The 16,825-nt window shown below is 42.2% G+C and overlaps 1 protein-coding gene across 2 annotated transcripts in view; it reads left to right on the top strand.

Moving 5' to 3' along the window:
- The window catches only part of LOC126383009 (ephrin type-B receptor 3-like), a 52,240-nt gene that overhangs the window by 29,489 nt on the left and 5,926 nt on the right, over positions 1-16,825 (top strand). For both annotated transcript variants that reach the window (XM_050033356.1, XM_050033357.1), the window contains exons 7-13: positions 1,084-1,240; positions 1,446-1,554; positions 1,858-1,910; positions 4,665-4,787; positions 5,428-5,675; positions 13,412-13,627; positions 13,889-14,038. In XM_050033356.1, the coding sequence (XP_049889313.1) occupies positions 1,084-1,240; positions 1,446-1,554; positions 1,858-1,910; positions 4,665-4,787; positions 5,428-5,675; positions 13,412-13,627; positions 13,889-14,038 (1,056 nt within the window). The remainder of the gene's footprint in view (positions 1-1,083; positions 1,241-1,445; positions 1,555-1,857; positions 1,911-4,664; positions 4,788-5,427; positions 5,676-13,411; positions 13,628-13,888; positions 14,039-16,825) is intronic.

Genomic DNA, 16,825 nt, shown 5'->3' with positions numbered 1-16,825 from the left:
GAAAATTGGGCACCTCGGATCAACTCGCCAATCCGGCTCTGTGTGTCTAAACGCTCGCAGCTTGCCGGCAAAACGGCCCAACATTCGCCAAAAATCTGGCAGTGTAAAAGGGACTAAAGAGACAGACAACCATTCACACCTACGGACAATTTAGAGTCACCAATTAACCTGCATGTCTTTGGACTGTGGGAGGAATCCGGAGTACCTGGAAAAAACCCACACTGACACAAGAAGAACATGCTAACCACGGCACCACCGTGCCGCTAAAATGAAGCGCAAGATGAGAGGTTAAGTCAGCATACTTGCCCTGCAGTCATGTGGTGTTGGAATAATCGGATAAATGAGTTCCCAACTGTGGAAATCACATGAACGCACACTCAAATCAGAACAACAACTCGGAAAGTTGGCGAAAATTTGGGGTTTATGACTTTCCGAGTTGATGTCATATTGTACAGAAACATGACAGACGAAAGTAAATGTTTGGTTGATGTTAAGAAATGTTTTTATTAAATCATGTTTGGCATTTAAGTTCTTGCTAACGTGTAAGTAGTAATATGGTATATGGTTGTGACCCTTAGTTGGTATCAACATAGAGTGAACCTGCAAAGTTAGAAAAGGTGTTTATTAGCATTAATTCTGAAAACAACGGTAAAGCGATTTTTGTGGTTTTAGGGAATGTTCCAGTTCAAACTGTTTGACCATACTTGGATAGCAACATCTCTGAGCAATGAACTACAACACATCTGTGTTGTGGCGTTCATGTTGTTTCCACATTAGGACTTAAAAGCTCCTGAACATCGAAGTTGGAAGAACACTTTCCAACTTTGGAAATAGGACCATCCGTGTAGCACCTGAATGCAGCATCACTCTTTCGGTTACAGTGCAATAAGGTTAGCTAACATGGGTCTTACCAGAGGGAGAAAAGCTGGAGCAGCAAAACCTCTGAGTGTGTTAAAGTGAACAATAGTGAATTCAACTTTTAATTTGTGAGATAAACATTGTTATTTCTTCTTCTGCAGAAAATTCCTCATCTGAAAGTCATCAGGAAACTCTCTGCTCTAACGGTTCTTTGTTTCACTTCAGGGCCAGGCCATGTCCCACACCGTAACATCCCAGCACAGCTCAGCCAAGGTGGAGGGGCTGAGGGCCGCCACGCCCTACGTGGTGCAGGTCAGAGCTCGCACTGTTGCTGGATACGGACGCTACAGCAACCCCATGGATTTCAGCACCAGCCTCCACAGTACGCTCACCCTCCCTCCTGCTTTACAGTCTGCTCCTGATGATGTGCTGCTACAGTTTCCTTAATAAGGGTTCAAGCTTAGTAGTTTTTATGGCCGCCTTAATTGGCAGCCATTATACTTTCAGCACAGGCTACCCTTTAATCTCTTAAGAAGGATTTCGTCTGTTATTGACTCCTTTGTGTCTGTGTGCGGTGTTTGCTCCAGGTGACCCTCAGAAGTCGGTGCAGGACCAGCTGCCTCTCATCATCGGCTCGGCCTCCGCGGGTCTGGTGGTCATCGTAGCCTTGGTGGTTATCGCTGTAGTCTGTCTTAAGTAAGTGTTTGATTTTTATTACTGACAGCCTGAACTACATGTTTCATTTTGTTAGTTAGACTCTGAACAAAGGGGCTCATTAAATTTTAACATGCTTTCAAAGGGTGTATACTTACTCTTTAGCTTCAATCAGGAGCTGGGAGAGAGAAGAAAAAAAAACAGAGCTGCCCTGTGAGTTCCTTCCGTGGCAGTCTGTGGTTTCATCTGATAGCCAAGTTAGATATTAGTTTCATTCGCTGTACCTGCAAAGGGTCAAGACTGATTATGTGAATGTGACTTTGTTTATTTGCTGCTTGTTTACAGGAAGCAGCGCAGCGGCTCGGAGCTGGAGTACACTGAGAAACTGCAGCAATACAGTGAGTTTGTGTGTTCAGCTTGGGAAAGCTTTGGTCATGCCAGTACAGTTAACCAACTGATTCAATCAATTATCCAATCACCTGATTGAGTCAGGGAACCATTTCCCTATTTGCACAGAGGAGATCCTCACCATGTTGTCTGTCTGATGCTTGTCACGACACTCCTGATAACGTGAGCTTTGGGAGATTTGATGTTTTTAACATGTAATTTCAACATTTGGACCTGACAAAAGCTGAAAATTAGCTTTTATGTCAAACTCTGGCTCATTTAAGCCTTGTTACCACCAAACACTTTCAGTATAATACCTTTGGAAACAGAAGTAACCCTTCAGACATGGTACCTAGACCCTAGTGTTTCCACTGCAAACAAAACTCTTAAATGTGGGCGGTGTTGTTGTCACTCACTGCTCCGTCCAGCACACACTGTATTTCCTCATTACCGGTGACACAGATGGAAGTCTGCACGTCGTTTATCGTCCACAGAACGAGGCTGTACGCCGACATTTTCAGCACAAAATAAAACAGGCTGCAGTGAAAGTCTCTCTCCATGGGATATTTAAAAATAGTGGGTTTGTGCATTTTGTCCTTCTCAGGCAAGCTCAGGGGTTTAGTGTTGCTGGAGCCCACAGGAACGACGCTCCGCAACGTTTTTTTTCTCTGAGTGAAGTCATATAAAAACTTAAGTGGTGGTCAAAGTTGTCATATGGAATATTTAAGGTGTGTTGATGGATTTATGTCGTCAACTCATGCACTGAGTAACATTACAAGTTAACGTTCCACCTTAAATGTCGCCGGCAGTCGGCCCAGTGAATTAAGTTATTTTTTCTCAGACTCCAGCTGCTGTGAGAGGCAGCAAAACATCCTTTAATTTATAGTTACAGTTTACTAATAAAACTCTCCACAGTATGAACATTGGTTACATGAGCCTCAAAACCAGCCACAACTCAGCCCTGAGCCGAGTGACCGTCCTCTATTGACCAATCAACAGACTGCAGTGTTCACAGCTCCACCTTTTAGTACCATAGATCTGTGTGCTAGGTACCCCAACAGAGGGGGGACCAAAAATGCGGACGGTACAGAACGGTTCCATTGGTACCATCCACAACTTCTCACAGTGGAAACAGAAAAAATGGATACCAAACTGTCCAGTTGGCTTGTTATTAGCTGGTAACTAGTTTCTTGCAGTCTGGACCACTCTGTTGAAGGAAAGATAGCGAGGCGTTTGGGTGTCATTCACCAACAATGGCTTTATTGCAGTCTTCGCCACAAAACACTTAACATGGCCTTCTCATGAGGGTTGTGCCATTAGTTGATTCAAAACACACATTAAACATGGCTCAATAGCAACAGTTTCAAACACAAGTACACAAATCAGCTTCACTATAACTCGCAGCATTCACAAACAAACACTTGTCTTTATCTGGACACATTTTCCCCACAAATACAACATGCTAACATTATTAGCACAAGCCTATGGCATTTTACATTGTATAAATTAGCCTAGCAGCTAGCGGACTTTTCCTCTTCTCATATGAAGCCAGGAACAGCAGCAACATTTAACAAAGGTAACGTTACAAAATTTGGCGCCATTACAGCTCACAAGGTTCACTGACAAAACAACTGTCTTGTACTAAACATGTATTCAAAACAAACACAACATGCTAACGTTATTAGCACAAGCCTATGGCATTTTACATTGTATAAATTAGCCTAGCGACAAGTGGAGATTTCCTCTGCTCATATGAAGCCAGGATAAATCACACACAAGACTTAAAATGCTATTTGGAGGCTTTATTGGCTTCACAATGTATTGTTTCTTATCTGTGAAATTAAAGTAAATCAAAGCTTTGTTTCCACTGAGGGAAATGGTTTCAGCTTACAGAAAAGACAGGAGGTCTGCGTCGCCGTGAGGTGTAGTTACATTTCTGGGGAGGTGCATGTCAAGCGACTCAAGTTATTTCATTAACGCACATAAGTGATTGTCAGATCGGAGGTCTCATGTTTTGAGCAGCCATTCAGTTACTGAACGTGAGTTGCAGCAGCCATATATACACACAGATGCTCCCAATGAACTGAGGAAGGTGGATGTGAAACATTAGGATGCAGGGCCGACTGATCGCAGCCCATGAATCTTCCAACTGTAGGGAGTGTGTTCCCTATTTTTGGAGCAACGGGCGTTTGTTTTTGGGATAACAGGTTGTCGGAGAAATGGGCTTTCGATCCGACGGGACACTTCTCCGACTGTTGGGGTTTGGGAATAATGGGCTGTCGGAACAATGGCATGGCACCTGTAATTTTCCAGCCAACCAGCGGAGATTCCAGGAAGTGACAGCACCCAGCCATGAAATAGTCCCACATGTAACCTCCCACAGAAACACAAATTGTTGTTTTTACACCTCAAGTTTTTGTGCGGAATAAACAAATGAGATAAAACATGTTAAAAAATGAGATTTGGAGAAGCTGTTTCCTCCTGCTCCCAGTCTTAATGCTGAGATAAGCTAACTGTCGCCTGGCTTTGGCTGTTACATTTATCATAAAGACATGAGAGCGGTATCAACCCTCTAATCTCACTCTCCACAGGAAAGCAAACCATTTCTCAGAACTATTCATTTAATGATAATCGGGCATCATTTCGATTTTTAAAGTATTTTTTGCCATGTAATAACGTTTTCCTGTTGACATTGTGACATTAATTCCAGCTATAGTACCCAGGCAGGTACGATGCTGACCTCACTGTGATGTTTTCTCTCTCAGTTTCTCCAGGAGTCAAAGTATACATCGACCCTTTCACCTACGAGGACCCCAACGATGCCATCCACGAGTTTGCTAAAGAGATAGACATTTCCTGCGTGAAAATAGAAGAAGTCATCGGTGCAGGTAAACAGCGCTGTTGTTTTTGTCCAAGAGGACGGAGAGGGATTCAGGTTTATTAATCATTCATTTGAGCAGGAGTGTGCCATCAAGCCCCGAGGTCTGCTCTGGAAGAGAGTCCTCTTGGGGAGAAAAGGATTCACAGAGTGTGCATGAGAGCTGCTGGTGGGGAGGATTGAAGTGAAAATCTTCTCTGTAGCTCTTCCCTCTCTGTGTGTTTTTTCTCTCCGGCAGCATGTTGTGTCCTAGCTTCACCTCAAATGACAGTCTGCTCCTGCTTGTTCAACCTTCCTCCTTTTCTTTCTCTTTCTCTCCTCCTTGTAAACACTCGTGCTCAGGCACCAAATGCAGAACCCCCAAGTTCCTCGCCCGTCCTCTGTCTCCCTCCACCGCTCCCAGGTCGCACACTCGATCGATTCGGCTCACTCCCTCTCTCCCCAACATCTTTGACCCCTGACCTCCCGTCCTTTCCTCTTCTCTCTTCTAATCCTCTCCCACAGTTGAAGCCGACCCTCAACTCTCTCAAATCAGCTCCTTCACTCCCGAGTCCGACCAGTAACGTTCCCTCTCCCTGCACTCCCCCTCCACCCCCTCTTCCCCCATCACCCTCACCTCCCCCCCCCCCCCACCTCATTCTCCAATCCAGGTGAATTTGGAGAGGTGTGCCGTGGTCGTCTCAAGCAGCCCGGCCGCAGGGAGATGGTGGTGGCGATTAAAACGCTGAAAGCCGGCTACACCGAGCGCCAGAGGCGAGACTTCCTCGCCGAGGCCTCCATCATGGGCCAGTTTGACCACCCCAACGTGATCCGGCTGGAGGGCGTCCTGACGCGGAGCTGCCCCGTCCTCATCATCACAGAATTCATGGAGAACGGAGCGCTCGATTCCTTCCTCAGGGTAAGCTTGGCGGGAGGTGCGTGCCGCAACACCTCTGACAGAGAAGATTACTTTCTGTTTGTATCAAAGCTGAGAGAGGAACACACACACACACACAGACAGTCATTCACGACACCTCTGGGTTATCGGAATGTTTTACTCTCTGTGAAACACCCCGAGGCGCACACTTGCTGAGTGATAGAGATTAAATGTGCAATATAACGCCTGGAGACAGGCATAGTGTCTCTGCTTGACGTGACTGACTGATGCTGACAGGCTTTCCAATGCACAAACTCCTGGTGGAAAACTGTCACACAGCAGACCTTTGGATAGGTTTGCTTCAGTGTATTAGAGAGTCTTTGTGCGACTGCAGAATACATTACTGATCAGAGTTTTCAGTTCAGACCACCGCCTCCTACACAAAATGCTGAACAAAGGCAGGATGAGAAATGAGGTGTCACACAGTACATTTCCAGCAGCGTGGGGGCTATTACATGTCATTTACATTCAATGAGATATGTTTTCCTGCATGGCTGCACTGTGAGGAAGTCTACTTACTGTAACAGTTTGGCTGGATGAGGCTACTTAATGCTGCTGGTGAATCGATGCCACGTTGATGGTCTTAAAAGCAGTTTATCTTTAAGTGATATACGGCTTCTTGTTTGCATAGATGATGAATCGATGATATTGATGAGCTTGTTTTAATATCTTTTAAATTAAGTAGACTTGATGGCATATAACCGCACGTCTGCATTTTTAATACTGGCTGAGGACCTTGTATATTGTGCCAGGGCTTTTTTTAAGGCTGCCCCTGACTAAGAATTGTCCTAGTCGACCAATAGTCGTCATTTAGGGCCGTTAGTCGACTATTAGTCGCCGCATGTTTACGATATTAATTTAATTATTAAATCATATATTTTGGGCGGGGCAACACAATGGTTTGAGTTGAAGATGTGAGAAAGAATAGTATCAGTAACATTGTTAACACTGTGCTACATTACAGAGAAATACAAAACCGTACTAATGAACCTTCATTAATATAGGTCTATATTTTATCTACAAGTGCACGTCACACTCTGAGCGAGCCGCCTGTTAATGACGCTGTGGGCTAATGGGCATGTAGCTACTTCCATGTTTCAGATGATACGTCATGTTTGTAGTCGACCAATGAAGATGAGTTTACATATCACCTTGGGTTCGTCCTTCACCTTCTCAAAATGATCCCACACTTTGGATTTCCTGCCCGACATGTTATTAACTAGCCTGTGGAATAACCGCAGGTACCAGCCCTGGAAATTAGGGGCCGCACACATGCTGCAGTTTGTAAACTCACATAAAAGACACTACTATATTTGCTATTTAAATGATAGATAGGTAGATAGATAGATAATTAATAGACTAGCATGTTTTAATCAACTTCACTCGTGTTTCAGTATAGCAGCGCTAACGTGACTCAACGCCATTAGCTTATGTTTTGATGATGTGCTATGACGTCATCACGCTACAGGTCCTTTGATACTCACAACTTGTTTACCAGTGGCTAAACATCGAACACTGTTTGGATAAAGTGTTAGATCCTTTTTGTTTAGCTAGAAACAGCTCCGAAATCTCCATCACCTCACCCACCAGACTCCATTTAAATAAGCATTAATTTGCATGGAGACAGCATAATTTCACATCTAACTGGGTGATTAAGGGTTAATTTCAACCAAACCAGAGCTGGTGACTGTTGGAACAGTGGAAAGACAAATTAAGATGGATTTGTTTTTGTTGACTTAATGAAGTGTGTTTTACGATGATGAAATTACTGTTTATTTAAATGGAGTCTGGTGGGTTCTGCAACGGTGATTTCAGGGCTGTTTCTGGTTAAATAAAAAGGATCTTACTCTCTCACAAAAAAGGTAGGTCTCTGTAGGGATCCTTTCTATAATGTATATACTATAATATCAATCTGAGCCTGTCAGTGGCGAAAACAGACACAGTAACGGTGCTAACATGCCCTGAGTCGGCACATTGCAGCCTGGTCGCTGCTCTCGCTCAATACTGGCCCAATTTGAAAAACTGTTTTCCCATTAGTCACTTAGACACAAAAACATAATATGGAAAATAGGGTCCAGGTTGATAAATACCCTTTAACTTTGAATTTTTAAGTTTATTGGACGTGCAGAAAGCCACACAGCAACTCAAATGCTTTGTTTTCCCCCTCGGTGTGAAGGGATGTGATGTTTTTCAGGTGTTTCCATAAAGACTGACTGTATCTGTACTGTCAAGGATCAACCAAACATAGTCTCTCAGATGCATGGCCACATGGAGCCATCTGTAATGTTAATGCACATTTCATATGGTATTCATATGTTTACATAATTTATTGGCTTTGTTAATTATTTACATTTTTTATGAAAACACAATGTGCATAGTGCTGCTATTTTAATTTGTGGTTTTCAGTATTAAAGTAAAAAATAATTGCAGTGTGTATAGCAGTACTTTTTTTTTTAACATTTTCAGCATATTTAAGAATACAGCAAGAATATTGATAATAGGGATAATTTTATTCACTACAATTGTGATATGAATTGTTTAATCTCTAGTTTAAATAATTATTTTGTCACATTTGGTAATTTATTTAAGCAAAGTTATTATTTATATCAGTGAATATATGATTAAAGTGTAAGGAAATACATTTATTAATTGGTTCATGATAGTTGTCGATGCTGCAGACATATTTCAGCTAATCCAAAAAAGAATACCCTCCTCTATCACAGTTGATAAACAGAAAATGAATTTGTTACAGTACTGATTATTGATTCATTGTTAAAGTAAGCTATTAAGGAAAATTGCAAACATTTGCAATATGTGGAAAAAGTGAATTTGCTGCTTTTATTATATAATTTTTCATCTTTCTAAATTGAACATCTTTTGGGTTCGGACGGTTCATTTGGAAAAAACAAGCAATTTGAAGTTGTCCTCTCGGGCTCAGGGAAATTGCAGTTTCACTACTTTCTTTCATTTTATACACCGAGGAGTTATCGATTGAAAAAAAAAAAAACACTCTCAGTTTAATATCCCTCTCAATTACATATCTTGGACAATACAAGATTTAAAAAAGAAGTTTTCTTGGAATTTGGAAAATCTTAATTTGCATTTTTAATTATTTTCTGACATCTTTTAGGTCAATGATTAATTGATTATTTGGAAAAATTATTATTAATTATTATTAGAATTTTTTAATTAAACAATTATTAGTTGCAGTCCTACTTTTGTTAATATATCTTGCAGTGGGTGCTTAATTTGCAGAATATAAACATGTTTTTCCAGCAAAATCCTGAAATATGTGTAACTTATAACAATTATATCTTCTTCTCTTGTATAATGTGATGCAGTCTTACAATAACTAAAATTGGCAAAATTAGACTCAAGTTAATAAATATATAATTAGAGGAAAAGTAAATGAGCCTTCAGTGCAGAAATGAAAATAGGATTGAGAATGGGTACTGAGGCCAAACATTTGGGCAATTAAAAAGTTACACTGAATTAATACTTTGACAATATTTTTTTATAACTGATTAATTGTTAACGTAGTTTATCAAGTTGTTGTTGCTCTAACAAAGTGAGCAGTTTGAATAGCTGAAACCATTATGTTCATTATCAATTAATCTGCCAGCAGTTTTCTCAAATTATCAGTAATCAGTCATTCTCTTTATGAGACATCAGACACAAAGTGAAAAGTTTGCTGTCATATCTGTTAAAAAAGCAGTATATATGCACATTTGAAAAGCTTAAGCAAATGTTTTGGGGTGTTTTTTCTCTTAAAAAAGAGTTATGGGATAAATTAATTATAAGAAAATTGCCAATTAATGTTTTCATGGAAACATCCCTTTGGGCTCTCAGACATTTTAATGGACACTATTCTTTTTTTTTCTGACATTTTATGGACCAGACAATGAAACTGTTATTTGGAGATGATTAATCGATAACGACAACAATCATTAGCCCTACATCTGAAAGTCCAGCCTGAGCCTCTTCCCTCCTTCTCACCCACTCCTCTCAGTCAGCTGTCCCACAAATAACACAGAAAAACTCGGCGGTCTGTGCTGTCCTCACCCCCGCTCCCGCCAGTGTCACACTGCCTGTGACTCAGAGGAACTCTGAGTTCTGCTCCAACAAGGAGACTATACAGTTAACTCACACACACACAAACCAACCATGTGTGTCACGCACATGAGACCTTGTGTTGCAGCTCCCCGGAGACATGGACACACTTACACGCACATGACATATGCACATGTAGATGCATAACAACACACACACACACACACACACACACACATGTACACACCATTGTGGCTTTGAAGGCCTGCTATGAATCATGGCTGTTTACACATCCATCCATTCCGCCTTGTTTTGCTGTCAGACTTCATCGGAGTGTGCCGACTACAAAGCAGAATGTTTATGGTTTTGTCATGTCACGTCTTGTATTCTGCGCTTTCTCTTTGTGGAGTCAAAGAAGGGATTGATTATGTCGAAAATAGATTTTTTTTCTCTCCTTATTAAATATTCAGGTCATGGGAGAAAACCTCAAAGCGGAGTTTCAGCTTCATCACGATTTCCAGAACCGCTCCTTTTTTACATCACATAATTGTGTATTGACTTTCAGTTGATCTGTTTCAGTTTCACAAAAGACGCACTGGTTTATTGGCCCAACATGGGCATTGGCTGATATTCGCCTTGTTGACTGCCGTCGGCCTGTCGGCAAATTAGATGACTTTCACAGATGGCAGTGGCCGATGTTTTTCTGTTGTGTCCAGACCCTCAGGAACGCAGTCCAGCCTTGCTTCCAGTTTTCCCCAGTGGCCACTTGCTGTATGCTGCAAAAAAATCCCCTGCAACCCAAAAAAAATTTCCCCATAGACCGCCATTTTAAAAGAGACATCTGTAAAACTTGAAAGGACACCTCGAGCTACAAAGAAGGTCAATTGCGACTCTTTGTATTATGAATTTTGTTGGTTTTACAGTTGTAAAACTCTCCTCAAGCTGAGAGCTTAAATTTAAAAATCTGTGACATCATCACAACGTAAAGTTTATGAGGCGAGCGGGAACTCACAGGCGGGCCACCAGGAGAAAACACTGCTTTGCATATTCAGTGGGCCGCATACCGTGGAAGAAAACCCAGAAGCTCGAAACTTTTTTGGGGGTATGTGCCAAGAGAGCAACTCCATTCAAATGAAGAGATGCCATCTTGGTATCCGGAATCATGGTTGTGTCGCAACATATTGGCGCAGGCTAATTCTGCATTCAGTTTACCCCAGAAGTTGGACGTGAAAGTTGGGAGTGCCGTCGCACCTAAGTTGACCACATTCCAGTCCAACAAGTCTAATAACCAAGATGGTGTCAACAGTACCAGTTCTAACCTAGTTAGCAATACCAGTTGATAACATCACATCACACTCAGACATCCAGAGGGAGCTCGGAGTAGAGCCGCTGCTCCTTTGCGTCGAAAGGGGTCAGTGGAGGTGGTTCAGGCATCTGATCAGGATGCCTCCTGGGCGCCTCCCGTTAGACGTGTTCCGGGCACGTCCCACTGGTAGGAGGCCCCGAGGCAGACCCAGAACAAGCTGGAGGGATTACATATCCCATCTGGCCTGGGAATGCCTCAGGGTCCCCCAGAAGGAGGTGGAAAGCATTGCTGGGGAGAAGGACGTGTGGGGTGCTTTGCTTGGCCTGCTGCCACCATGACCCGGTCCTGGATAAGCGGATGAAAATGGATGAATGGATGGATGGACAGTACACTGTGTTTTACACATTCAAATAGTGTATCAACATGTCCATGATGATAGATGATGCCACATTGGATTTTGAGGTTGGGGTTGGTGAGATTCCTCCGACTTTCTGAGTCAGAAATACAATTTTAGGGGGCGTTCCTGTTGAAATTCCCAACCGGGAACTTGGAAATTCCAACTTCATAGTACAAATGGAACACACCATAATGGCGTCCCATCCGCAAATTTGTGTTACTTAGGATAGCGAAGGCATGACCCACCCTACTTTACTTTTGATTGGCTTGTACTCGTTGCCTTCATTGGTTGGAGTGGTAAGGTTTAGGCAAGAGGAATGGGACAGGTTAGGGTCAGGTAAGAGTGTCAGGGTAAGCCAATCAGAGATAAAGTAAGGCAGAGTAGGAGGGACTATGCTTTTGCTATCTTAGGAAACGCAATTGTCCTGTGTCCTCCCATCCTGGGGACAATAAAAGAAATATGTTAGGGATGAAAAGAGATCTTCCCTGGGATGCCTCTGGGACAAAAGGACACTGTAAACTCACTATCGATGTGTCAGAGGATGCACCCTATTGTTTCCCTGATGTATTGTGAACAACAAGTCTGTGTTGAAATCAGCAGGAGGTGAGCTAGTTAATGTTAGCTGTTAGCAGCCAGTGACCGAAACTAACTGCTAACTGAGGTTGCTTTGAGTTACATTATAATGCGTTCAGGTTCAGTTCAGTAAAAATGAGTACTGGGTGAAGGTAAATAATAATGTGATGTGTTCGAATGAAATTTGGAGAAAATTGTGGTTTTCACAGCAATATAAAGGAGAGAGAATTATGTGTTATAGTTAAAAGGCTTTTGAGGCAGTTTTCATGTGAAGGTTATAGAAAAGGTTGAGTCATCCATTTGTACGATTGAATTTGTGCTCATTCATAGACAGGCTGACTTTAAAATTGTTCAGCAAAAACAAAACAAAGAACATCAACAAAACATCAGTGTCAGCTACAGTATGGGCCACACATCAGAATCAGCATAGGATTTATGATCAAGTAGGTTTACACTTACAAGGGATTTCCTTTGGTCTTTGGTGCATACTATAAACACATTAAGAGGAAATAAAATAAAGGCAAAGCACCGCAACAGCCGAGATCATGAATATAAAACAGAAACGTTGCAATAAAAATGTGTAAAAAATCCTATAACATAACATTCACACACATCAGGTTTCACATCGAGCCGTTACAGGTTTGAACGCTGATTTATAGGATCTGGAGTTCATCCCACTGTGTCACGCTTCATACACGTGGAGAATTGTAAATTAAACCCTGAAAGCCCTAATCTCAGATTTGTTTCATGCTTCTCAAATGTTAACATGAAAGGGCAAAATTCTGCAACTCAGGGACTTTCAGATGAGGAAAATAAGCTTTGAGCAACATGCCATTCTAATTCAGTCGACAGGACGATTTTGCTTTAATGTTTACAAGCAGGGAAAAAAGATGCAAACAAAGCTTTGTGTTAACAAGCGTGCACGGCCTGTACCTGCAGCTACTCTGTCAGTCTGTTGCAGAATGAGAAAAGAATACCTGCAGTTGTCTGGTTTTGATTTCAGTGTTGCAGCTCTCTTTTTGCTCCCATTTTGTTTTTGTGTGGAGTCAATATAGAGCCTTAATGGGTTTAGTACGACAGTAAAGAGTCTAATTAATCAGCTAATTGGACAGCATGCGTGAAAAGGTCAGCTGTCACTGACTGTCAGGAGCAGCCGTGAAGCATTATGACAGATGTCATGTTTATGTGGCCTCACTGACTGATTGGCTCTCTCTGGTGCTTTCTCCTCCTCTTTATCTCCCATACTCGTCCCTATCGTCTGTTTCTCCATATTCCAACACATCCTGCCTTCTCATTTTTCACTCCTTCTCTTTCCTCCTTGTTCATTAACCGCCTCTCCTGCTCTCGACCCCCACCTCCCCTGTCACTCCATCTCTGGCTGTGTTTTTGTAGCTGAATGACGGGCGCTTCACGATGACACAGCTGGTCGGGATGCTGCGCGGCATCGCTGCAGGGATGAAGTACCTGTCAGACATGAACTATGTTCACCGAGACCTCGCCGCCCGGAATATCCTGGTCAACAGCAACTTGGTCTGCAAGGTCTCCGACTTTGGACTGTCGCGCTTCCTGGACGACACCTCCGCTGACCCCACTTACACAAGCTCCCTGGTGAGTATTATGTGTGCTAAGTCAGTGTTTGTACACTCTGCACGTGTTTAATTGGGCTTGTTAATCTGATCCCCTTCACTTGTTTCACATGTGCATATGGACGCATGTGTGACTGTTCATGTGTGCCAATATTTGCGTTAGCGTGTGAGACCGTCTGTGAAATGTGCATTAGCTTCAGCATGTGTGTTGTCAAAAGACTGTAGTGTCTCCCAGGGTGTTGATACCATCCCCCCCTTTGTGTGTGTGCGTGCATGTGAGCAGGGAGGGAAGATTCCCATCCGGTGGACGGCGCCAGAGGCCATCGCCTTCAGGAAGTTCACCTCTGCCAGCGACGTGTGGAGTTACGGCATCGTCATGTGGGAGGTGGTGTCCTATGGAGAGAGGCCATACTGGGACATGAGCAACCAGGATGTGAGTTGAGGCTGATTTATCGTCGTACACACACTGTTGTGAGCATTTATCTTTGTGCAGTGGTGTGTTTGTATCGCTCTGCAATTACACCTCCAAATTACTAGTTGGCAGCAGGGTTTCTATGCTACTGTGTTGAGTTTCTGTGAAGTGCAGTTAAATGCGATTGATTCAATTAACACAACTAAAACACACATAAAACATGGCTTTATAGTGACAACATAACACACAAGTACAAAATTATACTTCATTATAAATTAAGCAAGGTTCACAGACAAAACAACACCTGCTGAACAAATACAACATGCTAACAGTATTAGCATAAGCCTATGACATTTTACATTGCATAAATTATCCTAGCAGCTAGCAGACTCTTTCTCTACTCTATGAAGCCAGGAACAACAGCAACATTCAACAAAGATAACGTTACAAAATTTGGCTCCATTATAACTCTCAAGGTTCACTGACAAAACAGTTATCTTACCCTTCATTTATGTTGCACCCGGGGAATTGAAACAACACAACACAGATAGTTTGTGAACATTTTGGTCTACGAGTTGCCAAGTTGACTCCATACATGCAGAAACATGGCCGATGAAAGTAAATGTTTAGTTGATGGTTATAAAGGTTTATTTTATTCATATATTGCATATCAGTTTTTTCCCCACAAATACAACAAGCTAACGTTACTAGCATAAGCCCTATGACATTTTATACTGTATAAATTAGCCTAGCAGCTAGCGGACTTTTCCTCTACTCCAATGGAGCCAGGAATAACAGCATTTGATGGACATTATAAAATTCAGCTCCGATATAACTCATATGTTTCACCAACAAAACCGTTTTCTTAAACTAGTGACTTTTTCCCCATGTATACAACATGCTAACGTTACTAGCATAAGCCTATGACATTTCCCATTGCATAGATTAGCCTAGCAGCTAGCCGACAGATCAATGGTGGTGTGGCGATAGCTGATGATGGGGATTTGTTAGTTCTGATTTGTTTTGTTTTTCAGTCTGTGTCCCCTCTCTAAATTCTGAGGTTTTAGCGGGTTTGTGAACGCAGCACATCCGCAACTCTTTATTAGTTCTTTTTTTTTTTGTCCCCACAGCAGATTGTGGAGTTTTGAGTCGCGGGGTGGATAACTATTCAGTCAGTCCGATCAGAGCTGATCATGTCAGATTGATGGATGAGAGAAGCAGCTGTTTGTGAATGAAAACAAACTTTTAGACTTAGCAAAATGAACGGTTAAGTTTCACTTTCACTGCGCCTGCTGTTCTGCGAGTACGCTATACCAAACAGTATACAGTATATATTCCAACAGTGCACGTAATGAACGGTCCAACTCCAGAAAAAGACAATCAAAATGTGACGGCAGATGTTTTAATGTGATGTTTTGGTGTGCTGCCACAAATAAATGAATTTGTGGGAAACCCTGAGACTTTTCCTGTACTTACATGAAGCCAGGATAAATCACACACAAGACTTGGTGTGGAATTTTCTTTGGTTTTTATCGTCTTTACAATGTATTTGTTCTTATCTGTGAAATAAAAGTAAATAAAAGTTTGTTTCCACTGAGGGAAATGGTTTCAGTTGACAAAAATAAACAGATCTGCGTTCGCCGTGACGTGTATCTACATTTCTGGGGAGGTGCACATCAGACTATAGCGTGGGTGCAGCATCGATTCAATGCAGAAGTATAAACCCCACTTCAGTCTGACAGTCTTATGTTACAAACATGTATCTATAGACAAATGCACATTCGGGGCGTTTTAGGTCTAAGTTTAGGGCCTGCTGAGAGTTTCTCTGAGCTGTTGCAGCTTTGATTTCCAGCGTGACATGTTGGACCTGGGCCTGTTCTGCTGTCTTTATCTCCTCATTGCAGATGCTGGTGCAGCTGTGTGTCTGTGTTCTAGTTTTTACCACCTTATTTACAGCCCTAGCCTGCCCACCCTCTACAAATCCATACTGCAAAGCCTCAATCACACACACACACACACACACACACACACACACACACACACACACACACAAAGGAGAACTCAGGAAAAGGCTTTTTTTTTTACGGGCGTTGTTACCTGTAGGCTATCTGCACTGCACAGACATCGTAACTACAGCAGAGAGCTCGCAGGAAAGAAAAAAGAAATCTCTTGGTTCCTCCCCTGAACAAAGTACTGAAGCAATGTGTACACCTCCACTCTATTCTCCAAGGAATATCTGCTCTGTATTGTGCTTCAAAAAGAGAGTTGTAACGCTGATAGCAATAAAGCAAAAAAAAAAAAAAAAAAGGGAGCCGAAATGAAAAATGCCAGTAATGTATGTATAACTTTCATAACAAAACCCACATGCAGTAATGAAAGCATCAAAGTAGAAGCCCTCTATTGTTCCCAATAGCCTTTGTGCCACAGTCATCGCTCAATAAGCAACAGAGTCAACAAATGCGAGATATAAACAGAGGTACTCGCCGGCTAGAAGCACGACATAAAAATCAAAGGACAAGCAGCAGGAGAAGAGGGGTGCAGCAGAAATGTTTTATTGTTCCCAAATGGCAATTTTTTATTGTTGTGGGGAGTTAAAACCCATACAGAGCTTATGGAGGGAAATGCGGTTGCTAGGCGAAATCAAATCAATGAGTAAACGTTTTCATCCTCCACTTATTGTCTTTCCTATCAATCACGCCAGTTTTGAAGTGACAACCTTGAGAATATTGTTTTTAGAGTTTTACAAAGATGCTGAAAAGAAGATTGGAATGTGTGACAGCGTGAGCCGAGAAACTGTCTAATGTAGGC

The sequence above is a fragment of the Epinephelus moara genome, chromosome 21, assembly GCF_006386435.1.
Source record: "Epinephelus moara isolate mb chromosome 21, YSFRI_EMoa_1.0, whole genome shotgun sequence".
Classification (NCBI taxonomy): Eukaryota; Metazoa; Chordata; class Actinopteri; order Perciformes; family Serranidae; genus Epinephelus; species Epinephelus moara.
The sequence above is the reverse complement of the archived record's forward strand: the minus strand, read 5'-3'. Positions and strand labels throughout refer to the sequence as shown.